We start from the raw sequence: 26883 nt of genomic DNA, 5'->3' as shown, positions 1-26883 counted from the left end.
AAAAAGAAGAAGCATATTACTATATATATATAAATATTCTTTTACCAGAAGTGATGCCATTTGCTTTTTTGTGTGTAGAACTTTTGATTGTAATACCTAAAATGGCCCACACAGATCCTTACACATGTTATAAGGTTTCAAATAAAAGTATATTTCATTGTATTTTCACCATCATTCAGAACCGGTTGTTTTTAAGAGTATATAATGCTTGATGGGCATGCTTTCTGATGACATTTGTGATAGAAACAAAAGTCCATATAAAAAAGAGAGGATAACTCTGTGAAACTTGCTTCCTTTTGTTAATAAAAGATTGGCGTGCCAAAGCAGATCAAAGGAAGCCTTAGGCATAATGTCACAGCCCAATCATATATCTATGCAATAAGAGAAAGCAATGAAGGGCTCTAAACATAGACCTATAGCAAAACTTGAAATAACTGCATCTATAGCAAACATGCACCCCTAACCTTCATCTCGATATCTTTTTCTCACATTATAACCTATGTTAGGGCTGTTTCTGCTTCTCCAGACCAGTTTGCTTTGCTTTTCATTCCCATTCCTTGTGAATGAAAGATTCTGCAAAGTTTCCTTTCAAATAAGATCTCCTAAAATCATATAAATAAAACATACTAAAGCTAATGTGATTTACATAGTACTTAGCATTATTATAGGCAAGAAGCAAGACTAATACCAAAAAGAAAGCCAGGTTTTATTCCATAAAGTACCTGTCTTGCTCTTTTGTCTACGGGTGTCCATGTGGGAGTAATGAGAAGAGCATCATTCTTTTCTTCAGAATTAAACAGGTGTGTTTTAGTTCCTTTGTTACACTTCTGCTTGGCTACATTCTTTGCCTTGTTGCTTCCTTGGAACCTGTAGCTGTCAATAATAGATGGACTTCGTTTTATAGAGGCTTTACTTTTGTAGCTATCAATAATGGATGGACTTCGACTTATGGGGTGCTTCTCTTTATTGTTCAAAACTGAAATGAGATTGGGACTTTTGTTGCACTGAAGGCTTTGCTGATGCATTCTTCTCTTCTCTTTGACTCTATTCAGGAGCTCCAGAGTCCAATTTGATCCTTTATCTGCTCTCTGTGAATGGATAGTATTTAGGCATGAACTCCCGCTGTAAGGTGGTTTAATATTTACATTTACAGATGATCTGAAGACATGTCTTGGCAATAGATTGTCATTCTGATAATGTCCTTGGTCTTCTACAGTGAAATCTTTCTTGAAGCCCAAGGACGACCTATCACAGACTTTGTCTTTCAAGTCTTGATTCTGAACCTTTAAGATATCCCATTTATTTATCTCCGCAGCAGTAGGAAATGTCGGATGAACAGTGGCACCAAACATTGATCTGTGAGGCTGAGAGCTTTCAGCAGCTGCTTCATTTCTTGCTTGTTGTTTGCTCAAGAAGGTGCCAATTTCAGGATTTTTGGAGAATTGCTCACCGAAAAATGAGGAATTTTGGTCAATTACTTCAGCAACTGAATTTTCATTAATGTAGTCATGTCCTTCAATGTCATGTACAAGGCTACCAAACATGGGCGGTTGAACTCTGCAATTGTTACCTTGAACTCTACTCATGCAGAAATACCTAGGCTGATACGGATGGGATGTTTGAGCCTTTTCTGCACTGTCATCAGTCAATTGATTTAATGTTTCAATGCACTTGTCAAATGACATACTGCAAGTACGGGAATCAATTGCCATTTTATGCCTTTTTCTGTCTGACTGAAATTTTCCACTGCTGCTATCTGAATCAATGGAGGAACATTCAGTCATCACAGACTTAGATTCCCCCAACTCCCCATATCTGCATACAGAACTGAACAAGGACATACAATGTTCAGGGATATGATACTTGCCAATAGCCCGAATTCTGCGTTCATGTGACCATTCCAAAAATTCAACAAGCATTCCACCCGAGGAAAGTATTGCATGAGCTGAGAGTGGATTTATAGAAGGAAACTTGGTAAAAAATGATTCTCCTATTGTTTCAGATTCAGGCATTGCAGGATAAATGCTTCTATTTAGCTTTGTGGCATTCCTAATGGAGCTCAGAATTATTTCATCGGTGGTTTCTGATGTATATGAGCAAAATAGCTGTAAATTCATGTCCAGACTAGCAGCTGCTGCATAAAGTGCATCTGATGAGTCCATTATAGCAGCAAGAAAGCTAATTTCTCCCTCAAAGATCTGGACACAAAAACAGACATGCACAAGCTTCTCATTATAAAACTAATGAATTGCTGTAAGATATGTAACTGAAAAGAAAAGAAAGGTCAGTCTTGAGAGAAGGAAGGAATGTTAGTGGAAGATAAATATATATTTGTGTTATAAAAGTTCTAAATGGAGCGACTCAGCTACATAAATTCATTCTTTGATACAGTTATCATTGAAGTGAAAATCATCCATTCAGGAATGTTCAGGCTGCAAAAGTTTAAGAAGACTTCGCTGTGATTGTGCAAGACATTGGGTGTTACACCAAATCCAGAGCACAGAAAAAATTCAAGAGAACAAAGGGAAGCAACCACTACTGTCTACATATGGGGACACTGATGATAAAAGAAACTTCCCTATAGTGGAAAGAAGTACAAGTCATTTTTGGCTGGCGCTACAGAGACCATATCTTCACTGCCACATTCTTAAAATCCAAATAGCTTCTCATCTCCGGTGCTCCAAAACTGTATCTATTGTACAAATACTTATACATATCTTTGGCTGTCTCAGCTTGTGAGAGGAGGCCAACAGAATGAGAAGCCCATCCTTACTATTCACATGACAAGTCAAACTGTAGCCTGATGTCTATCAACAAAGCTGACCACAGAACTTCTATTACCATGTTGGGAGCTAGTGGCATAAAAACGACTTCTAGAAAATCTTGGACAAATAACTTGTGTTTATCATCTATAAAAGCTTTTAAGGAAATAGAGAAAGAAGTTACCATAATGCAGCCACTGAAAGCAAAACTGAGTGACATCAGTATGCTTGTTGCGATATTTTCCATGAAATTTGGTATAGATGATAGTCCTTCAGCAGTTTCTTGGTTGTCTGCAAAATTCCTGGCCTCATACCATACCACACAAACTGCAGCACTGAAGATAAGATCCAAGGGAAGATTAATGTCTCGCTCAATGACTTGAGCACCTACTTTTTCCATCACCAGGATTTTCTGATATGAACTTCTTCGAGAGATGAGCATTTTCTTATTAAAACTCTGAGTATTCACAATAATGACTACATCAGGGACAGGCGTACTTGAGTTTGAAGTCTTAGGTTTTGCAGTATTCATGCTCTTAGTCAAGCCATTTTCATGAGAAGGAACTACTTGATTTGCAGAATCAGAAGATCTGCATCCATTCTTCTCCTCAATAGGCACAAAATTTAGCATTTCTAAAATATGCTGATTGTTTGAACTACCCTGTGTGCTGGGCATGGTATGTGAGACACCTTCCTATTGAAACCCACGAGTCAACCTCTATTGAAGGCAAATTTATGCATTGCTAACCATAATTTTGTTATTTACAAGAGGAATAGGAAAAGAAAATTATAGAGACAGCATACGTTCTAAGGAAAATAATTTACAGTCAAAAGTTGAAATCACCAAAAAATTCATGAATTATGGAATGAAATTAAAAATAGGGGCACTATTAAGAAGAATCACTCAGTAGTGCAAGGGGTCATGTCCATCTCATTAAACTACACTTCATTATTCTCATGAAAATGTGGCCTCTGCAACTTTTTCTGCATTATTTTGCTTTTAAAAAACAATTGCTAAATCATATTATCGATCATGGGTCATGAAGATAATAAGTAAGACAAATTATCCTATAAGTTTTATGAGTACAAAGGCCTGGCATTTTGCCATAGCAAACAATGAATAAGGGCAATAATGTATTCATTTTTTTATATGTTGTAGATAAAGCTGACCAAAAGTTTTCTGCCCCTCATAGCTCAACATTCCATGAGCTATTGAAAAAAAATATTAAGGTTAACCTTAATAGAATATGTTGATCTCTGAAGCAAGAAGCAATAGAGGTATTCTGCTACATTTACAAGGCACAAGATTTAATATATTCCATATCTACAAATGAGAGGGGCAACAATTAACACACCAACAAAGAATCCTTATTTCTAAGTTATAGACAGCATTAGACAAGTTTCAAGATTCTTGAGAACCTACAATGGATATAATATTCTGAATAGCATTCATTGGTTGACTTTCTTACAAGCAGAAAATGCATCAGAAAGATTAAGTAATTTAGTATAACTAGTTTTCTTAATTGACATCAAAGACACCAGCATGGTCATCAGTTTAATACACCATTCCCACAAATATGTCAAAAAGATAGCATGTTCTTCCATCTCAATTTTCTAAGAAGCTAGTGGAAGTGGCACATTAAAGATCTGCTGACTCCAAACCATAGACCATAGACCATAGAAGGTTATAAGTTTCAACCCCACACAGTATTGACCCTCCTATGTGAAATTAAAAGGAAAGAAGAAGATGAAAGGCAGCAAATTTGGTAATATAGTTGGATAAATATGCCAGAATCCAGCTATAAGATAAGCAAGAAATTACCATCTTGGATTTGAGATGAAGAGTTACATCATACCCTTCATAAAATTCCATAGGAAACACTTGATTATCAACTTTAACTTCAAGGAAGTGCAGTTGAGGTAACTCATCCATGGTGGGAGACATGGAGGATATTTTAGATGAAGTGGATGGGCCACCATACTCCAATATGATGCTGAACTTGTTGAAAGGGAATGATGTCGAAATATTCCTTGCAAATTGAAAATGAACAGCATAAGCTGTAAAATAAAGTTTTACCACATAAAATTGCAGAGTGTTGAACCATCGATTATCAACATTATGGTAGCATGAAACCAAATGCAACACTCTGGAAAAATAAATGAATGCTTCTATAGCTATCAAGGAAACTATAATTAGATAATAAGCGGGTCATATGTCAACATTACATGTGTATGCCATTGGACCAGATTAAAAAGAGGTAGATGATGACAAAAATATAGAAGATTAGACAATATTCTTAGGGATAATTTACATAATGTACAGAATTTCCAGGGAGAATATGTAACACTTCATAATCCGGAATGACCAGAGACCAAGAATATATGATGACTTTGATGAGCAGTTTATAGCAATTAAGACTCAAATTGCAAGTAACAATAGTGTCAGGAACTTACTCATGAGAAATTAGCAAACAATGCGAATGCTGCAATGCTTCCAAGGCTGCTAGAGTAAATTCACCATCATTTAAGTAATCCAGTTGACTCATCAGTATTTGCCCTTCTTTGATTTCATGACATTTTATCTTCGTGGATGCCAGCTTTCGATTGAGTGAGAACCAAAACAATCTATCAGCTACAATCAATATCTTATTACCATTCTGCAATGTATTTGACCTCACAATTCCTTCAATGAAAGACAATGATGGATGAGATTCAGTTAGTTCTTTCTCGACTTTCCACCATGCGTTGTCAATAACACTCTTTACAGATCTTAAAGCTGCATTTGGACTACCAATATTTTTCATTAAATGGTTCAGATATAGATGAGCAGGATGTACACCAAAGAAGCACAGAAGATAGGCCAAATGTTTGATTGCATAAAGTACAACGCATGTTGTGATAGTTTCATCTTTATGGTCTGAACTAGACTCACTCGCAGTTGTGTTCCTAATAAGCTCCACTAGCTTCTTCTGAGAAAGGCTCAAATGTTCAAAATCACTCCCAATTAGAAGGGAGATTTTATTCCTTATAGCTGTGTTCTCCTCGAAAACAGTTAGATAGATTTGCCTGATATAATCTAGAAGGCCCAAAATATGGTCTGATAGGCTAATCTGATGAACCTCAGTTACCCACTGTTGAAGATTTGTCTTAGATGAAGTATTTGTTGCAGATGGGTTTTCAAAGATAACTACGGGTGGTGAGTCCTTGCTACTCGGCTCTCTTTTCATGATTTTATCCTCACTAATTGCAGTGCCTCTTCGAACATCCAAGAAATAGTTGAGATCACTGTGTTGTGGCATATTTTCAAATAAGAGAGAAACTTTATCTCTATTTGGTTTTGAAATCTGGTCTTTGGTCTTGTTCCTGTTAAACTGATCTTTCAGTTTCTGAGTGCTAGCAGGTTTAGCATCAGTCAACTCACAGGCAATGTGCTGATGTTCATTGTGTATTTTCTCTCTCTGAAACTTAATTAAGTTTTCTGGTGAGTCATCCAACAGATCAAAGTCAATAGGTATTGCCAGCCCATCAGAAGGTTGGAACTCAGAAACTTCTCCAAGACTAAGAACCTCCTCTAGTGCGTTCATATGAGTTAAGCAAATTTCCTGGTTGCAAGTGCCTTCTAGCAAAGGATGCCAATCTAAGTAGATCCCATCACCAAAAGTAAATGAATGTGGCTTCAGGGCACATAAAAGATCTCCAATAATCACAATCAATGACTTCATTAATTTCAAATCACACAGAATAGGTTCAGGTAATGACCTAAATGTATCATCCACCAGAGCAAGTTCAGAGCTGACAATGGATTCATATACACTCTGCAGAGGTTCCATGTCATCTTTGAACATGGGCTCAGACATTTCAAAGACTTTAGCTGTTGGCAAGCTGCCAAAGATTTGCAATGTATGGGAAGAATCAAGGATCTGAACTTCCTGGAAATGCACTGAGCAAGGCAAATTAGAATAATGATCTCCATCTGATGTGATTGGGAAGATAGCAGGACCTTTCTCAAGGAGAATGTTGCCAAAGAAGTTTAACAGATCCATATCTAAAATAGGATCAAATATTATAGGTTCCTCTTCAACACATTGTTCAAGAGGAGTGTACCCTGAAAGATGTCCCAAAGTGTCCATATTAGTGGAACCCAAAAATTCCTTTGCATTAAGCACCAACTCATCCCCATGGGTCCCTTGCCAGTGTTCAAATTTGGGAAGCATAATACTGAGAGTTTCTTCCATAGATAAGCTTGCTTTTAGCTCCAAATCAAACTCATTGACTTCAAAGCATGGTAATTTGATAGGATGTTTCACCATACCATATAGTAAAGAACTGCCATCTTTGAGAGCATTAGGATCCTCATCAGCATTGGATGTAACCGGCATTTCTTCCACTGAAAAAATTGACTTTGCAACCCCATGAGGGTATGTGATTCTTATTGCCGCTTGGATTACTCCGGCATTGACCATCACCTGCAGTAAAAAATGTCCTTTATAAAAGCAACAACTAAACCAAATGAAATAAACTGTCCAACTCTCTCTCACTTATACAATTATATGATGATATAGGGTGAAAAATTATGCTATTTTTTTCCCCTCAAGCAAGTGTCAGGCTGGTGTCAGGGTGTTCTATCCCTTATTTCTTCCCCCAAGCAATCACAATCTGGCTGTATATCTGTAGTTGTTTCAAAGACTATGTCAAAATCCTTCTCAGTGCTATCCTCCACTGTGTGAGGGTTCTCTTTTCTTTTGTTTGTCTCAGACCTCTATAACTTTGATTAGCATTGAGAGTCATCAGGACTACTTACATCAGCCCATAGGCTACATCTGTTATTGTCATCACTCATCTCGACAGAACTCCATATGCCCTGTTTGTTTTGATGACATAATATTCTTACATGTGTTCTTTTATTATAGTGAATTTTCATTGCATCCCACCTTCAAATGCATGATGTCTAATTCAGAACCAGAAGAACAGTCTTTCAGTAAAAATTCAATCACAAGGAAACTGCCATCATTTTCTGATGTTGGGGTTTTCTTCAATACATAGCTCACTCAACTTCCTGTTTCCAATTTAATCAAGAAGACTCAATTTATACACAAGGATAAGTTCCCAATTACATTACCACGAGACTACAGATCCAATTTGCAAGACAACAAATGAAATTTTACTATCACCATTAGATGTTTAGAGGTTTAGAGTGAACAGATGAATAAGAGACTAATAAAATGCACAATCAATGAAAGAAAAAAAATTCTTAAATTTCTAAACCGTGAAATGTGATCAAATCACCAAACACCCACTATACTATAACAGTATTATTCATTGAAGATTGCAAATTAAACCACAATAAAGGAATAAGAGAACCAAAAAGGAATTGATCATTACCACAATGAACCAAAAAATGAAAAGAAAATCCAAGTTATTTTGCCAACGCAAAGGATCTTACTAGAGGAATTTCAATGTCAGGAATCCAGAAACGTAGTCCTGCTTCATTTCCTACACGAGAGCTTTCACAATCCCTCTGTCCAACCAAAAATCAGTATAATATCAGACAAAAAGATTCACCAAAGAATCGGCCAAAGCTCTCCTTAAAACTAAACACATCTACCATTAAGACATTACCAAGGGTAAGTCCACCTCCAGTACTTCAAACTGGAACCTCTTCTCTAATCCGATTCCCTAAAACAAATCCGTAAAATCACAGAACATCAGAAGAAGCAACAAAATCACCAAAATCGAAACCATTCTTACTCATCAACCCTCAAACTCCACTGACCAAAGCATCCGATCGAGAAATCAAGCTCATCCCCGCTTCTCCTTTCTCACAAAGCCATACCTCCAATTTCTATTACAAATGGCAAAAAATCAAAGCAAATGTGAGCTAATATGCGTATAAACGTTAACAATGGCCAAAAAAAATCACCTCAGAGAGCTCGATCTCATGATCCACTGAGAAACCACACCGATCCTCCTCCCCAGAGACGAGAAACCCTGGGAAAACATCCAAGAGGAACTCACAGAGTGCATCCTCGATCGGAAACCGATCGACATCGAAGCAGAGACCATGATTGGGATCGAGATCGACAAATGATGAAACGGGGCCAACGCAATGATCCAGAGAAGCAAGAGAGGGAGGCGAGAGGGAGAGAGGGTGGAAGTGAGCTAGGGTTTGGTCGTCGGAGGAGAAGAAGTCGGTGCTGAGGAATCGAGATCGCATGATCGGAAGAGAAGAAGAAGCGATGGAGAAGAAGGCGAAGTTCGCGAGTGAAAAAAAGGCGCCAGTTTAGAGAGGGGTTTATATAGAGGGTTGTGCGAGGTGCTAATGTGCGCCGTTTTCACGGGTTTTCGAGCGGTCACATTCGTTTTTTTGGCTTTTTGTGGGTATTCCCCGCCAAAACTCGTATTTGGATGTGTAGATGTATTATGCACGTGCGTATATATTCGAAATTTCTACGGGAAATTTGAGTAAATACCCTTGCAATATGGATAATTATATATTTGTTTTCATATGTTACCAGCTAAACATTATGATTGCAAACCTATGTAAAACTAATATCTACAAACTTCTATGCTGAACTGTTGGATTTCAATTTAATGGTCATTATTATAGGTAGGCATAGTGAAAAACAAATCTCATCAAAATTGCATTGTTTTTTATGTGAATAGTATTACGTATAAATAGTCATGAACAATTGCCCAGTGAAAACCATCAGATTGTGATCGTAAGTTAGTAATAATAGCTTAATCAACTGTAACCATCAACGCCAACGACCTTCGGGTCTATTGGTACACGGGTCACCGATAGAGTTCTCACTGAGTGGTGAGAGTTCGATTCTCGATTGAGGGCACATTTCTGGGAGTTATGAATAGTGGTTGTGTATGGGTGTATCCAGCGCCCACGTAAACGCGGCCTTGTCCCCACTTGTTCTACCGAGGCTTGTGCACATCTCTGGGTCTCTAATGGGTTCGCCCCGCTCCTTTTCCTCAAAAAAAACTGTAACCGTTAATAAAATTTTAGCATTGATGTGGTCCATAGTTGATATATTCGCATCCCATATATATATTTCAAAATTTGGAAGAGAATTATGAATAAATATGACTAGAAAATGGGATAAATATCATTTATTAATATTTTTTATATACAAAATTTAATTTGAAAATAAAAAAGTTTGATCATAGCTCAACGGGATCGGTCTTATTAGAAAAAACGAGCATGAGACATTAAAAAGATCTCGTATTTTAATCTCATTGGATATATGGTAATGGGTCTTTGAGTGCAAACTTACTACTCAAAACCTGTATTGATGGGTAAGGATTTACAGGTCAGATGATCAATTTTGGATCTATGCACACACCCTGATATATATCAAACTTATAATTTCCCTAAAAAAAAAATAAATTTAAATAATTCAGCCGATTTATTTATTTTTTCTATTTTTTTTAAAAAAGGGCAACAAGCGTCAATCTCTATGACGCATGAGTTAGTTACGATATCACTCGTGAGTTAAATTTCTCTACAAGAATTCGAACCTTTACTATTCCGCACGCTACACGAGATACTTTATTTTGGTGCAGTTAACCAATTGAACCAAGTGACTTTGGCATTCAGCTGATTTATTTTATATTTGGTACAAAATACATAATTATTTATATTTTTAAATATTTATTTTTATTAATGAGAAGGGCGGCAGTGGATGGAGGGGTTTATATAGAGGTTTGTGCAATGCGCTAACGTGCGCCGTTTTCACGGGTTTTTCAACGGTCACATTCGTTTTTTTGGCTTTTTGTGCGTATACCCCCGCTAAAACTCATATTTCGATGTGTACAAGTATGCACGTGCGTATATATAGTCAAAATTTCTACGAGAAATTTGCATAAATACCTCTGTAAAATGAGATAATTATATATTTATTTACATAGGAGATCAGTTACCAACTAAATATTATGTTGCATGCGCATATATACACTCAAACAATTTCTTTTATGGAAATGATAAATGTTTTATATATTAAAGTGTGCGCATGGATTGAGAATTAATTATCCAACCCATGAAGCTATAGATGTGGATGAGAGATTTGGATTGTGAACTTGCACTGTTGAATGATTCATATGGATTTTGTAACATAAATTTGAATGATTCATATGGATTTTGTAACATAAATTATTTTTCCTATTTTGTTTTCTTTATTTTAGCCAACGTTACCAATCTTCCTTGATTTCATCCTGTAACTTTTATTCCTAACTTTTAGCCCTTCAATGTAAATTTGTTGTATATATATTGATGGCAAATGATCAATGAAATACAAGTCAAAAATTCAAAATCCTTCTCCTTTTTATTATGGTACCAGAGCTTTCAGCCATGACTGGCGGAATTTCCAATTCTGAGCCTTCCTCACCGCTGCTTCATTCCGATCCGTATGTGATCCACCACTCCGACAATCCCACAGCTATCCTTGTCCAACCCCTTCTCACAGGAGATAACCATGCCTCCTTGAGTCGTGCGATGACCTTGGCGCTGCGAGCCAAGAGTAAATTCGGATTCGTCGATGGATCCCTCTCGAAACCGACCGATGCAATCTTAATTGACAATTAGGGACGCTGCAACGATCTTGTTAGCAATTGGATCCTTAACTCCGTCTCTCCAGAGATTCGTCCTAGTATCTTGTATGCTGAAACCGCAAGTCAAATATGGAACGACCTCAACGAGCGCTTCTCTCAGTCAAACGCGCCAAAAATTTACCAACTCAAGCATTCAATCTCTGCCCTCAAACAAGAGGGAATGACGGTTTCATTTTATTTCACCCAACTTAAATCACTTTGGGATGAGTTGAGCAATATTCTTCCTATCACACCATGCATATGTGGTAATGCTAAGTCTGTTCTCGATCAACAACATCAAGATCGAGCCATGGAATTCCTTCAAGGACTCCACGACAAATACTCGGTGGTGCGCAGCCCAGATTCTACTCATGGAATCGCTCCCCGTCCCATCCAACGCATCTACAACCTCGTCCGACAAGAAGAAAAACAACAGGAGCTTAATCTCCAGAATGTCCCATTCGTTGAAGCTGCTGCTCTCCAAACCTCCAAGGCACAAGCACCATTCAATCGTCCCCCCGGGAAGCGACCACGACCTTTCTGCGAACATTGTAATCGTCATGGCCACACCCAAGCGACTTGTTACAAAATCCATATGAATCATTCAAATTTATGTTACAAAATCCATATGAATCATTCAACATGCACCCACAATTGATGATCTGTTACCACCAATATTTTCAACGAGTTTTGAACTTGATACCTTTGAATGCCTCACTTTCGTTTTTCACATGGGATCAAGTACGGCTAGATTATGAGTTTTTTGGCTACACTCAAATTTTAGAAGAGAAATATGAATAAATACTAAAAAATAGGATAAAAGTATCACTTATTAATATTTTTTATATACAAGGTTCAACTTGAAAATAAATGAGTTTGAATTTAAATAATTTTATTCTATACTATGTATAAAATACATAATTATATAGATTTTTTAATATTTATTTTTGTTGATGAAATTATTAGTGAAATATTTCAAATGCCCTTAATGTTTTTTTTATTGGTCATTCATCTATAGAGGCATTGGGAGTTTTATAAAAAAAAATAGATTTTTCTTAGTTAATATTTTTTTTTAAATACATAAAAATTTTAATTCGAAACCAATTATTTAAGTAACTTGAATTAAATGGCCCTTATTAACCGTGGATAAACCCCCTGGAGTATATTTAAAAAAAAAAATCTTGGTATTAAAATGTAAAAGATGAAATTATACATTTTATAGACACAATTATATTATGTGAATTTTACCTGAGTATAAACGCAAAAAGAACAAAAACAGACACTCAAGTACATAACAGTTAAGCCTCAATCAAGTCATTAAATAATTCAGACAGGTTTAATTAATAAGCTTGATGTATCACACTTTATTGTCTTGCATTAGCTGGAATTAATTATTTCTCACAATGCAATCCTACTTATCTTTGCATTTTCTTTCTAAATTATATATATATATATATATATATATAACTTTACATCAACTATGGACATTCGTAGGATTTAAAAAATAAATGATAAACACATACACAAAACATAGCTTTGTATATAAACAATACCGAATCATGTACCAATAGCGCAAATGAGTAGTTGGTTTGTTTCTGTTAGAGTTAATAGTATGTTCATAAATGACGTGATCTCTATATATTGAATCTACAAACATTTATAGATGACACGGGCTCTCTCTCTCTGTATATATATATATATATATATATAACATAACATTAAGTCAGTTGGTTATAGTACACTAGTATTAAATTTTTGGAACCTAAAATTTACTTCTTTAATTAGGCCATTCACATTTCATATCACTAGACAGTTTCTAGTGAACAAACAAAGCAAACACTAGTCTTATTGAATGATTGGCATGATAGAGTACAAGAATACTAACATAATGAATTATTAAATTATCATACAAAAGCCGATCATTGTCGTTTTTAATTAAGGTTGATAACTTCTTCTTGTAGACGGACGACATGCGGACATACATTGACAAGATGAGATCCGTAGTAGAGTGAAAAAATTTCTTCGATTCGTTTGATAACACTTAGAGCAGCCGCGCGATCACCCGCTGAGATTTGGATAGATGAAAGCTTAATTAACTCATTTCCAATGACTATATGGTTGCGGCGGAACAACTTTTTGAGTATCTGTCGATTAAAACAATTTATCGAAGATCAGACAGATATAAACAGAATTAAAATCTAGGATTCAGTTAATGTTTTGGGATACAATCCATGAATCAAGTCACCTCTATTGATTCTTGGCAGTGTTGCAAAGCAGGCCCAAACTCTCCAAGCCGAACGAAGGCCTCCGCGATAATGTCTTCCGCCTGTAATGAAAGTTTCAGAAAATAAGCCGCGAATGAAGGCATCGACAAATATTCAGGAAGTAGCTTCGAACATACAAAACGGCCGACCTGTGCAATGGTTTTGCTATATTGATGTCTTACTGATCTAAGGATAGAAAGAGATTTCAAGAAATCCGAAATTAGAATTTGAGGATCTTCATCTGAATCTATGCATTCTTTCAACCTGTTAAAACACAGATGTTTACAATTAGAGTACGAAAAATTTAAAAGTGTGATCAGAAGAGAATACCTTTGAATCTGTATCATTGCATTTTTAGAGACTGTGCTAGAGGATTCTATATCAAGATCAGTCCCACAGCTCAAACAACATCCTTGGTTTATATGATGTGCGGCACTCCGTCCTTTAAGAAGCCGGCTTGCTACCTCGGTTATGTACTGTCCATGAACCTTCATAGCAGGCAATGCATCATTTATATAAGAGTTTTTTATTTGAGAAACTTTTGATGTTTTTAACTTGGTTACAATATATTTTCTGTAATGTATATCATTAAAAGTAGGCATATCATTAGTTTTAGTAAAGAAATCATCGTTTTTAATGAAAATAAAGGGCATTCTCACATTTCTAAAAACATATATGCATTACTAAGGAGATTTGATATTAAAAAAAAGGAAAAGGTAAAAAAAGTCATTTACTTATATATATATATATATATATTGGGTGAAACATTTACTTATATTAAGAAACATCAAAAGTTCTGGGGATGGCAAGTAAAAGAAAAGTAAAGAGACAAGCAATTTCAGTATTTTTCAGAGGATGGCAAGTAAAAAGCATAAAGAACCAGAACTCACTGTATCAAAATGGCATGCCGGCAAGGAGAGCTTGAAGCTAGAATATGCATCCGAAATTTGCACACTATCATCTTCCAGAATGTCAAAGAAAGTCTTTTCCGTGACTGCTCCCGGACAATTAGCTTTAGCGCACTTGAAAGCATTAAGAACAAGGTCTGATAAATTTAATTGTGAACAGCCTGTGCATCGGCATTCAAAAGAGTATTGTTCCTTAAGTAACTCTTGTCTGTCATGTAGATCCCACTCTCCGACCTACGGAAGCATTGTTTTGAGAAAAAGAGAGGGAAATGTCGATATGATTATTTTATGTAATAATTAGTTTATCAAATAGAAAGATCAAATATTACCTGAGGGCCGTAAGAAATCTCGAGGGGATAACCTCCGTGCACGTACTCTGTTGTGCGTAGATAAAGCCTACGAGACAGGAAATAAGAATGCACGTTTGGCTGGCACGAGTGATTAAAGAAACTACCGTTTAAATACAGAGCTTGGCCGACTCTGATCTAAAATGCAAATAAAAGAATTTGGTTATAATAAATACTAAAAAAGAAATACACAACATTGCACATATTCTCCCAAGAAAATCATAATTGCAAGTATATCAACAGAAAACAACAAAACTTGCTCGTATACTCCTGAGGTTGAAATTCAAAATAATTTTTAGTATGACCCCTTTCTCCACTCTCTTATATTCTCTCAATCATTTGTTCCTTTGGAAGACAAAATGGAGGATTATAGAAGAGGAAGAGAAGTTGAAGATGATGGTAAGGGAAAGAGATGAAAGTAAGAAAGGGCAAAAATGTTATTTTACAAACAAAATTAATTTTGGCATGGACCAAATGGGTATACATGCGCAAATCTAATAATTCTGGGAATAGATTGCAGTTTCAGTATTTTTCAAAGGGTATAAATACATGCACATTTAGACACTTATAGAAATACATGCTAAATACATCAAATATATACACTAAAATACATACATTTAGACACTTATCAAATATCCCCAAACCTAAGCTTTTGCTTGTCCTCAAGCAAACAAATCATGAAAAACAAGGGAAATGATAAGTGGCTAAATGTATTACCTCCGGCTCAAATAAATACAAGACTCTACAAGCATTGGAAAATAATATATAGGTAATTAGTTACAAAACATTAAGCACAACAAAAAGATCCTGTCTCATCTCTTATATGTCTGTGCCATGTGTGTGAATCTTGTATTTCATCTACCCTGACCTGGTCTAGCCTACTGACTTCAATCAGTACAGCTCTATATGCTAATCACTCCACATGCAAAGAGTACTAAGTCTTAAAATGCTAAGTGCTACTTCAATGAACAAGTAAGATCCTTTTAAATCCTGAACTTGAACTAACTCCCTTTTCTTCTCAAAGCCTCTAGTAGGTAGCCAAAAAATATCACTAGGGTTTTTATTTTCATTTTATTTTATTTATTTTTCTTTTTTTTTTTCGAGTTCGACTAACATAGACCGCACAATCTTTCGTAAGGTGCACATGCTCGGTTAGGCACAAGAGCCACCCAACTACTCGAATACAGTCTACATAGACGCATTCATGCTTCATTAGAAGAGGAATATTGACATACACTCATTTTTCTTTTTCTCTTTTCATTTTTTTTTTCACATTTACCCTATATCATGTCTTCAGACTACTCTACATGCCACAACACTAGGGCTAGCTCAACATGACTTAGAAGTTCTTAAGAGCACATTGAAAGAAAGAACTTAGAATTGTAAAACCAGTACTCAAAGTTGTGTGTTAAGCATACAAGAGAGTTGGAGTAGTCTAGTTGGCTATTCCCAGGGCATCAACACAAGATTCAGTGCACAAGACAATACTAGAGGTGAAACAAGATTCAATAGAGCACAGTAACAAATATGTAACTCAAATCAATCATTAATTCATCCTAGAAGAGTCTTACAATAATGAAAAGCCATCATGTGTAAACTAGCATGCAAATAATACCCTAAATCAAAAGATGCATTCATCCCCACACCTAGTGTTGTACATTGTTCCAAATGTACACTAGTCATGAAAAACATAATAATATATGCAATGAAAACAATGGAGGAGGATTGAACGAACTTCCCCGGTTAAATCTTCTGCACACGGCGAGATGTGACACGAACAAAAGGTGTTGCAAGCTTTTCATGTTGGGTCCGGCTTCCATGGAATGTGGAGAGGCTCACCAAGCTCCCTTAATGCCCTGCAAGGCATAAAGGGGCATCATCATACCAAACAAAAATTAAGATGACAAAAATAAGTACTAGGAAGTAGTCAAAACACAAATACTAGATAAATAGTAGTAAAGTTCTACACAAGGTTGGTAGGGCATCCCCTCCCCAACTTATTCAAATCAAACAAACACACGTGCATCAAAAGTAAAGTCGAAATAAGCAAACTGCAGAAATAAAAACAAGTGTCCATGCTCAGAAATGAAATATATCATCAAATGCCGCTGTAGGTGGCGGGGGAATGGAGGATGAAACAGTAGTAGCCTGTGAGGATGATCCACGGGAGGAGATGATAAACTGCTGGAAATGCTCTGTGAACTGGCGCTGACCCTCTAAAATCTGATAAATCTGTACTCGCATCTCGCACTGCTCATGACGAATAGCCGAATGTCATCCTCCATAGTCTTGAATCTAGAGTCGAAGTTTGATGGGAATGAAGTGCCACGAGAGTCCTGAGTGGGTGCTCCATCGGATTCGGACTCACCATGGTCATGTTGACAGGATTCTCCCATGGTCAAGTGTGAAGCAAGTCTGCATGTGCCACTCTTCTTCTGTAACAAACCAATTGCTCGCAGGACAGGTGCCACCTTCTCGACCATAGTCATGCCTCGAGTACGGTCCAACAAATTCATTTCTCGAATCAATCTTGTGATGTAGGGCCCTGCAAAGATAGCTCCCAGACGAACAAACTGAGCCTGATGAATGAACGCTTCAGCAACCAAATGACCAAGATGGATAGAATACTCCTCCAGCATGCCGTACATGGTGAACAAGTCGGATTGTGTAACTACACCCGTGCTATCTTTCCGATCTCTAATAGAGCGGGTAACGAGAGCATGAATATATCTATGGAGGGGGTTCACCAAACGAGTAGTCTTCCGCGTATTGGTGGTGTCACTAGGTGCTAAAGAATTCCAATATTTGCTTGCATTCATGCCAAATGGGTAATCAATGCGGGGCCGATTAAGCAACGATGCGCTAATGAATTCATCATCATAAATTCCCATGTATTTTGCAAACTCCATGTGGTTCATTTCATAAATCTTCCCAAAGGCTTGAAGTTTAATGGAACCCGGTCATCGAATGAGAATACTCCTCTCATCTTGCTTCGCCTCAAATGTGCTCAACACCTCCAATGTAATTTGGCGAAAAGTAGGTTCATTAATGGAAAATAGTTTTGTCCAACCATTACAAGAAAATAAATCTTTCACTTGTTTATCCCACCCAAGTTCTCCAAGAACACTCCAATCAACATGTCGAAAAGTAGTAAATGGTTTAGTCTTTAAACTTTCATAACGGGTCTTATGAAGAGAACAAGAGAAGCGAGGTTCGTCAAAGCACGACCTCAATGAGCAGCTCATTAAAGCCGTATAGATCCATATTTCTCATCAAAACTTCACCAATTTTTCTCTCTTCATTCTCTTCTTCTCCAACCGAGCCCTAGCCTCCATGATCTATCATTCCATGGCCGGATCTCACTAAGTATTGTTCTAAATCATCTCCACATCTACTTGGGAAGTAGATCTAGTGTTTGTCTTCAAACTCCACTCAAGTGTGTTCAAATTTTTGTTGGTAAGAAGCTTGTTGTGATGAAAATTTTCTTTTCTTGTCTTCTTGCTTTCTTGAGCTTTTGTGTGGATTGTTTCAAACTTTTAGCTTGTATTGTGTGGTATGAATATCATGTCTTTGAATTATCTCGAATTTATGTACAATTTTTTTTTCAAATTCATGATGAGGGGAAACTTTTGCAAATTGAATAGTATCCATACGGGCTCCATATGCCCGTATGGATCCTATTCACTTCAGTTTCTTCATGTTTTATCCATTTTCATGCCACATTATGCATTCTCTTAGATTCCTTTCATTCTTATTTGGATTATTATTGATGTAGGGATGCCACACGTCAAGAAACTTGCTTCTAAACGGCCGCGAAACGAGTCTCACACCCCCGGTGAACCTCGCTTCTCTTGTTCTCTTCATAAGACCTGTGATGAAAGTTTAAAGACTAAACCATTTACTACTTTTCGGCATGTTGATTGGAGTGTTGTTGGAGAACTTGGGTGGGATGAACAAGTGAAAGATTTATTTTCTTGTAATGGTTGGACGAAACTATTTTCCATTAATGAACCTACTTTTCGGCAAATTACATTGGAGGTGTTGAACACATTTGATACGAAGCAAGATGAGAGGAGTATTCTCATTCGACAACCGGGTTCCATTAAGTTTCAAGCCTTTGGGAAGATTTATGAAATGAACCACATAGAGTTTGCAAAATACATGGTAATTTATGATGATGAATTCATTAGCGCATCGTTGCTTAATCGGCCCCGCATTGATTACCCATTTGGCATGAGTGCAAGCAAATATTGGAATTCTTTAGCACCTAGTGACACCACCAATACGCGAAGGCTACTCGTTTAGTGAACCCCCTCCATAGATATATTCATGCTCTCATTATCCGCTCTATTGGAGGTTGGAAAGATAGCACAGGTGTAGTTACACAATCCGACTTGTTCACCATGTATGGCATCCTGGAGGAGTATCCTATCCATCTTGAGCATCTGGTTACTGAAGCGTTCATTCATCAGGCTCAGTTTGTTCGTCTGGAAGCTATCTTTGCAGGGCCCTACATCACAAGATTGATTCGAGGCATGAATTTGTTGGACCGTACTCGAGGCATGACTATGGTCGGGGAGGTGGCACCTCTTGGAGCACCTGTCCCGCAAGCAATTGGTTTGTTACAGAAGAAGAGTGGCACATGCAGACTTGCTTCACACTTGATTACGAGAGAATCCAGTCAGCATGACCATGGTGAGTCAGAGTCCGAATCCGATGGAGCACTCACTCAGGACCCTCGTGGCACTTCATTCCCATCAAACTTCGACTCTAGATTCAAGACTATGGAGGATGACATTCAGGCTATTCGTCATGAGTAGCGCGAGATGCGAGGACAGATTTACTAGATTTTAGAGGGTCAGTGCCAGTTCACAGAGCATTTCCAGCAGTTTATCATCTCTTCCTGTGGATCATCCTCACAGGCTACTACTGCTTCATCCTCCATTACCCCGCCACCTACAGCGCCATTTGATGATATATTTCATTTCTGAGCATGGACACTTGTTTTTATTTCTGCAGTTTGCTTATTTCGACTTTACTTTTGATGCACGTGTTTGTTTTGTTTGAATAAGTTGGGGAGGGGATGCCCTACCAACCTTGTGTAGAATTTTACTACTCTTTATCTAGTATTTGTGTGTTTTGACTACTCCCTAGTACTTATTTTTGTCATCTTAATTTTTGTTTGGTATGATGATGCCCCTTTATGCCTTGCAGAGCATTAAGGGAGCTTGGTGAGCCTCTCCACATTCCATGGAAGCCGGACCCGACATGAAAAACTTGCAACACCTTTTGTTCGGGTCACATCTCGCCGTGTGCACAAGATTTAACCGGGGAAGTTCGTTCCATCCTCCTCTATTGTTTTCATTGCATATATTATTACGTTTTTCATGACTAGTGTACATTTGGAACAATGTACAACAATAGGTGTGGGGATAAATGCATCTTTTGATTTAGGGTATTATTTGCATGCTAGTTTACCCATGATGGATTTTCATTATTGTAAGACTATTCTAGGATGGATTAATGATTGATTTGAGTTACATATTTGTTAGTGTGCTCTATTGAATCTTGTTTCACCTCTATTATTGTCTTGTGTTGATGCCCCGGGAATAGCCAACTAGGCTACTCTAACTCTCTTGTATGCTTAACACACAACTTTGAGTACTTGGTTTTACAATTCTAACTTCTTTCAATGTGTTCTTAAGAACTTCTAAGTCATGTTGAGCTAGCTCTAGTGTTGTGGCATGTAGAGTAGTTTGAAGACATGATCTAGGGTGAATGTGAAAAAGAAAATGTGAAAAAAATGAAAAAGAGAAAAATGAGTATATGTCGGACTCGAAAAAAAAAAAGAAAAAAAAATTAAATGAAATGAAAATAAAAATCCTAGTGATTTTTTTTTTTGGCTACCTACTAGAGGGTTTGATTAGAAAAGGGAGTTAGTTCAAGTTCAGGACTTAGAAGGATCTTACTTGTTCATTGAAGTAGCACTTAGCATTTTAAGACTTAGTACTCTTTGCATGTGGAGTGATTAGCATCTAGAGTTGTATTGATTGAAGTCAGTAGGCTAGACCAGGTCAGAGTAGATGAAATACAAGATTCACACACATGACAGAGATATATAAGAAGTGAGACAGGATCTTTTTGTTGTGCTTAATGTTTTGTAACTCATTATTTATATATCATTTTCTAATGCTTGTAGAGTCTTGTATTTATTTGAGTCGGAGGTAATACATTTAGCCACTTATCATTTCCCTTGTTCTTCATGATTTGTTTGCTTCAGGACAAGCAAACGCTTAGGTGTGGGGATATTTGATAAGTGTCTAAATGTACGTATTTTAGTGTATATATTTGATGTATTTAGCATAAATTGTGTATAAGGATTGATACCCGTTTTGTGCTTAATCGTATGTTATTTTCTTTGCAGGACACAGAAACGCCATGGAGAACACGAAGATACAATTTGGGCGAAAAAGAGAAAAATTAGGCAGTGGTACTGTAGCATATTCACTGCAGTAAAATCACTGCAGCTAACACTGTAGCACATAGAGAGTTTTCAAGTCAGAAATTGAACCATGGCATAACGGCCTTAATGCTGCCCGGGATGATTACTGTAGATATTGAAGAAGATGATTTGCTTGAAGGCATACTGGCTCAATGATATAGAGACTATTCTGAGAGCTTTTTGTGTACTTTGCCTACCCCAAACGGCCTCAATGAGCTCCTTATTAAGCCGGTATACCACCTTAATGAGATCCTCATTGAGCCGGTATACCACCGATGTAGAGGCCAATTTATGAGAGATGTTGGGGGGTATATGAGGGTATCTTGAAGGCCATTTGGGGGACTTTTTGGGGGAGGACTCTTGGCAGCCATTACTTGGAAGAGAAAAGGAGAACGAAGACATCATTCTTGGGAGTGTTTTAGCTTGAGGCTTGCAGAGATCAAAAGCTAGAACTTCAGAGGAGAGCTTCATCATCAAAGGAAGAGGAGCATTCGGCCTTCCTTGGGTTAGAGGAATCGTCATTCGGCCGGTATTCTTCATCCTCATCATCATTCGGACTAGGGAGTGTCATTTATGCATTTACTTCTTATTTTTGTTGTGTTTGAGATACTTATTTGTATGATGGCATACAAGACCCCCAAGACCACCGGATGTAGGTGAACTTTGGGGGTTCATCATGTATTTTGGATGCTACACTTATATTTGGATTGCATTAGTGTGATTTATGGTTTGACTCATTGTGTTTCATGCCTAGAACTAATATGTGGAGAAATCCTTAGTTCTTATTTGAGTTGTACACGTAGACGTGACCTACTCGCATGTACTAGATCGTTAATGAGCTAAAAGAGGTAATCTTTGACCAACATACTGAGAAATTGGATGTAGGTAGCCCCTCCGAACCATGAGGATAAACTTAGGTTAAGTGTATCCTTGTTGCGTGATTTCCATTCACTTAATGCAATCGTAGGGATATGATTAAGGAGAGATCCTTGTCATCATTTCTACGGGATTAGGGTTTAACCGCCGAGAAATTGGGTTGAACCATTGTTGAGGTCCGTCGGTCTAAATCACCTTTGCTATTTTATTCTTATGCATCCAAACATCATGATGACCCCTCATGGGGATCCTCGTCCTTAGGCCTATTTTTATTATCATTGTTTTTGTGATCTCCTTGCTTGCCTTGGAATTGTTATACTTGTCCTCTATTTACATTCTTGCATGTATTAGAGTAGTATACCATGCTCAAGTTGTAAGGTTAGATAATAGGTGATGGATGAGTAATAGGAGCTCTTTAGCCCCGTGGAATACGATCCTTGGACCCTCGCTCAAGGTATTACTTGGCGACCCTGTACACTTGCGGGCGATCAATCATTGCCACTGGTACAAATTAATTTCTGGAAATGACAAAGGAAATTACCTGTTCAAAACTGCAAGTAAAAGCATTTCGAGAGTGAGAGTGAGATATTGACTTCTTGAATCCCCGATATCCATCTAAAGATTTCATGTGGACAACAGCCATGGAGTTAACCTTAATTTTAGCTAACAGTAGAACCAACTGCAGAAAAAAATAAGGATTCAGATTGAAATTACTTCATCACTTGGTTTACAGAGCACTTGGATTATTACACAAAAAAAGGGATGTAAAATTTACAGAGCACTTGGTTTATTACACAAAACATAAAATGCTCAAACATTAAATCCTGTCTTGACTAAGAGAGTTTGCAAATCACATACAAGTCTCACATATGTATGAGTTCTGGCTTGACTAATAACTACTTAATTATCTTGTAAGCTTAACTTGAATCAAGTGAGTTTAACAATTAATTTCTGGAAAATCAAAATTAAAATTAGTTTAAAATCACAAGAATCTCCGCGGAGCTGGCAAGAAAAGGCATAGGTTTCAAAGTACCTGTGACACAGAAGACCCTGTGAATGGATAATCAGAACCATAATGATGCTTGAGACAGCAGGAAAGAACAACACCATAGATATGCATCTCCAATTTGCTTTTAAGTGGAATTTGGAGATAATTGTGTGCTAGAACCTACAACAAACCATGACAAGAATATCAAATATATATATATTAATGTGATGCTAAGAAACATAAAAGATTTGAAAAATCTTAACTAAATAAATAAGGCTACCAAATTTTGAACTGGTTTACATGTCTCCCCAGAAAGCCTTCTTTTATCTATTAGCTTTGCCAGAACTCGACCGGCCAAAACCACATCGAGTGGCAAAACAACAGACCAGGGTGAACCTCCACATTCATGTTTATGTTCAGGGAAAGGCTCATAGTTTCCATCTTGCAAAGGAGATTTAACATTACCCATTGAGATGGTGTCCGTAACATGTTTCGCAAGATCTACTGGTAAATTCCATGCAATAGAATCTCCTTGCTTCTTTTTAATAAATATTCCTCTTGCTTGTTCTTGGCAAAGTTCGGAGCAATAAACAGGTATGGTACATGATGGGCAGTATACAACATCTGTGGGAACTTCAATGAAGCAAAAATGGCAATGAGTTTCCCGGGAATATTTATTCACAATCTGCAGATCACTGTCAAGAGTAAGAAGCATATAACAGTTTCAGCAAAAAATATGGTAACCAGTGTTGAGATTTTAAGTACTTGAAAAGAATAAGCTACATCTGAACTTAATGGATATACATTATCAAATGGTTTGTATCAAGCAACATAAATGATACATAATAAATAGTGAGCAGATTTAGCAACAATTAAGTAGACCTGAAGCTGCTTTAAGGAGTTATCTCATACCGCAGCCAAAGGTTCTTCACTGTGAACTAGTGAACCTGGAGGAATGTCATTGACAGAGGTCATACCTCTGCCCTTGGATGGGGTCGATACACATAGTAGTGCTGCTGGCGATCGCTCAGCTGCCATACAAGGAGTTGATTAGTGATGTTTACAGCCATACAGATACATGCATAATTCGCTAAAGTTAAAGTTGCTTGTTTCAAATTCAAACTTACTATGAGTACGGAAAGAAATTAGCAAGAAAACAACCAACCGACATTTAAGAATCTTGAAAAGTTAATCAAACTAAATGTTTTAGCAACAATTACACATACCTGAAGAGTCCATTTCTTTCCATTTAGGAACATTACATGGGTTGTCTATCCCATGTGTCTTATTAGAATAACTTAATATCATCTCAAGTTCTTCCTTTATTTGGCCCTTTCCGGATGTAGAATTCTCCATATGCAAGGCAACTTCAAAATCACGAATTGCACCTTCATAGTTTTTCAATAAGGCACTAGCCTTTCCTCTTCTGAACCATGCCTACATAGAAGGATTAACAAATACAAACTTATAAAAAAGTTGAATGCCCAATCAATAAATGGGAGATTCATGGAGAGACAATAGAACAAAGAGTATAACCTATAAAAAATAGAAAAGTAGTCAGAACTGATGACATCTCAGCCCACATTCAGAGACCGCTAATTGCATTATATCACTCTTTAATTAATCAATCCGGTGATGACCCAAAAGTTGAAACATATAAATAACATTGACAATGGGACTAAACTCTGGTATTGTGAAAGCTCTCTCTTTCTGCAGAAAGCAAAAACTTAGGCTTTTCAAACCAGATGCTAACTAGTAATAACTATAACAAGCAGTTTGCAATTATCTAAAAGTGGTGAAGCCAAATAGTGCAATTTGCCAAACATAGTGTTTTAGAGCTAAAAACACATGAGTACAACCATTCAATGCTGAAGTTATGGATAAGACCTAAAATTGTCTCCATCACAATACACCCATGAGGTCTTTCAACATTTATAAAAGGAAGTCACCTACCTTATGTAGAGCATAATATTAAATTAGTTACACATCTATGAAGCTATATATCCATCAACATCGAATGTTAAATTGTATTTTCTTTTCAACACTATTATTATTTGATACAATAAAAGACATGCGCTGAGGTAATTGCCTGGTCATGAGCCGGCAATATCCATATCAAAATTAAGATTATAGTAGTAAAATTTACCTTCACATAAGAAGGCATAATAGCAATTGCTCTATCACAATCTCTCAAAGACTCCTCCAAAAGGCCTGCATTCTGGGAGAACGAGTAAATAAGTGCTTGATAAGTTTAATCAACATAAAGCAAGTGCATCTATTCAGATTTATACCCCAAGTGAAACAAGAAAACATGAGATACTGAAGAAAATGTGAAACACTTCTATGCACAAATTTATAGATACCAATAATCTTACCTCAATAAATTATTGACCTAGAAAACCAAATTTTATGACAGATCACAAAAGAGAAAAATTGGGACAGAAAAGGAGAATTAACGGCATGAAATCTCTAGTATCAATGAATTAAATCACCATGAGTCTGCATGTGTTAAAATATATGACATTTCTTTTTCCTAATAAACTTGGCAATGATAATTAGTAAGCAAGAATAGATTTCCAGAAGTCTGAAAATAAAGTCAGGAAAATAATACACAAAGAACTTCTTATGATAATGGTAATATCAATTGCAGAAAATTAATATAATTCATTTCTTTTATAAATCCAAAGTTCAAAATAAAATTTCACGTTTCTGTCATCATACAAATCTTATTAAATGAGAAGTTAATAAGGCATTTTCAAATTATCTCAGACTTTTGATTACTGCTGCCCAACACCAAAAACATGAAAAATTTAACCAGTTTCTTAGAAACCTAAGCTATTTGTTAAGCTATGAAAACAAATAAAAGTAAAAATTAAACAGAATTACTCAAGATTACAAAATATTCACATTTGAGGAAAAAGAGAAATGCTCACATGCATTGAAGAAGCTCGGTTTACATAAAGCACTGCAACCAAGTTCTTTCCCATGTCCTCTGCATCCATTGGAGCATAACGCAATGCCTGCTCAATCAGTAAACAACACAAAACACTTAGAAATGACAAGAAAATTACTCACACAAAGCAAAAGATCAGCATGATCAACGAGAAATTTGTACAAATCTAAAGAAACAAGCGAAAATTCCCCACTTGAGAATAAAAGTTGATAGCTTTCACGTAATCCCTTTTTGAGAAGCATTCATTTCCTTTGCGCTTAAAATCCAAAGTTGATTCCTTGCTCTTCCGGCACAGTCCCAACTCTGTATCCGTGAGCTCCTCAACGACCTAGAATTCATCATGAATCAATAAAAAAGGTGGAATTTTTCCCAAAAAAAGAATCAAAATCGAAAAACACAAAATGATTACTCTCTGAAATTCAGGTAAAGATAGGAAGAAATCGAGAAGCGAAGAGCAAATGGAGGTGAGATTCTCTGGTGTGCTTTCGCTTATCATTCTCTTGAGATCGTCAGGAATCATCAATTTCAGCTTCTCCATTTTCGTTCCAGAGGATAAAAACTCAAAATTGAACCTCTTTGATCTATGATTTTGGAGCAAAAACCCTAATATAGATCACAACGAGAAGGCCCCAAAACCCTAGCTAAGGTGCAGGCAACCAATCACTACATGCCACGTGCTAAGAACTTT

At 36.8% G+C, this 26883-nt stretch overlaps 2 protein-coding genes across 5 annotated transcripts; both read right to left on the bottom strand.

The window, feature by feature from the left end:
- On the bottom strand, positions 1-9006 carry LOC120275158 (protein SHORTAGE IN CHIASMATA 1 homolog). Of its 2 annotated transcripts, XM_039281661.1 has the most exons (9): positions 8683-9006; positions 8536-8604; positions 8382-8438; positions 8206-8280; positions 5217-7228; positions 4585-4792; positions 2947-3456; positions 723-2198; positions 1-573 (listed from the first exon to the last, which is right to left on the bottom strand). In XM_039281661.1, the coding sequence occupies exons 1-9, from the start codon at positions 8974-8976 to the stop codon at positions 460-462; spliced, it is 4815 nt and encodes a 1604-aa protein (XP_039137595.1). In that variant the 5' UTR covers positions 8977-9006; the 3' UTR covers positions 1-459. The 2 variants fall into 2 exon arrangements, with proteins under 2 accessions (XP_039137595.1, XP_039137596.1); XM_039281662.1 differs by lacking the exon at positions 2947-3456.
- Positions 9007-13224: 4218 nt separating this feature from the next.
- Positions 13225-26782, bottom strand: LOC120275740 (SET and MYND domain-containing protein 4). Of its 3 annotated transcripts, none has more exons than XM_039282426.1 (15): positions 26605-26782; positions 26389-26523; positions 26176-26262; positions 25389-25460; positions 24469-24679; positions 24155-24273; positions 23523-23927; positions 23288-23422; positions 22796-22933; positions 14859-15014; positions 14512-14763; positions 13952-14109; positions 13771-13885; positions 13603-13683; positions 13225-13501 (listed from the first exon to the last, which is right to left on the bottom strand). In XM_039282426.1, exons 1-15 carry the CDS (start codon positions 26731-26733, stop codon positions 13289-13291), a joined length of 2406 nt encoding a protein of 801 aa, XP_039138360.1. In that variant the 5' UTR covers positions 26734-26782; the 3' UTR covers positions 13225-13288. The 3 variants fall into 3 exon arrangements, with proteins under 3 accessions (XP_039138360.1, XP_039138362.1, XP_039138361.1); XM_039282428.1 differs by having other exon boundaries at positions 25389-25453; positions 26605-26724; XM_039282427.1 differs by lacking the exon at positions 22796-22933.
- Positions 26783-26883: the final 101 nt, after the last annotated feature.

The sequence above is a fragment of the Dioscorea cayenensis genome, chromosome 14 (assembly GCF_009730915.1).
Source record: "Dioscorea cayenensis subsp. rotundata cultivar TDr96_F1 chromosome 14, TDr96_F1_v2_PseudoChromosome.rev07_lg8_w22 25.fasta, whole genome shotgun sequence".
NCBI classification, from domain to species: Eukaryota; Viridiplantae; Streptophyta; class Magnoliopsida; order Dioscoreales; family Dioscoreaceae; genus Dioscorea; species Dioscorea cayenensis.
This window is presented reverse-complemented; position numbering and strand designations above follow the sequence as displayed.

Bases quoted from the DNA above. Each gene is read 5' to 3' on its own strand.
- LOC120275158 (XM_039281661.1), bottom strand. From the start codon at position 8,976: ATGCGATCTCGATTCCTCAGCACCGACTTCTTCTCCTCCGACGACCAA. The intron at 8,439-8,535 runs GTCAGTGGAGTT...GATTTGTTTTAG, and splicing joins TTTCTCGATCGGATGCTTTG to GGAATCGGATTAGAGAAGAG. The intron at 4,793-5,216 runs GTAAGTTCCTGA...TCAATTTGCAAG, and splicing joins TGTTTGCTAATTTCTCATGA to GAATATTTCGACATCATTCC.
- LOC120275740 (XM_039282426.1), bottom strand. From the start codon at position 26,733: ATGGAGAAGCTGAAATTGATGATTCCTGACGATCTCAAGAGAATGATA. The intron at 13,886-13,951 runs GTATTCTCTTCT...GTGTTTTAACAG, and splicing joins GCAATGATACAGATTCAAAG to GTTGAAAGAATGCATAGATT. The intron at 13,684-13,770 runs GTCGGCCGTTTT...CTTTCATTACAG, and splicing joins ATAGCAAAACCATTGCACAG to GCGGAAGACATTATCGCGGA.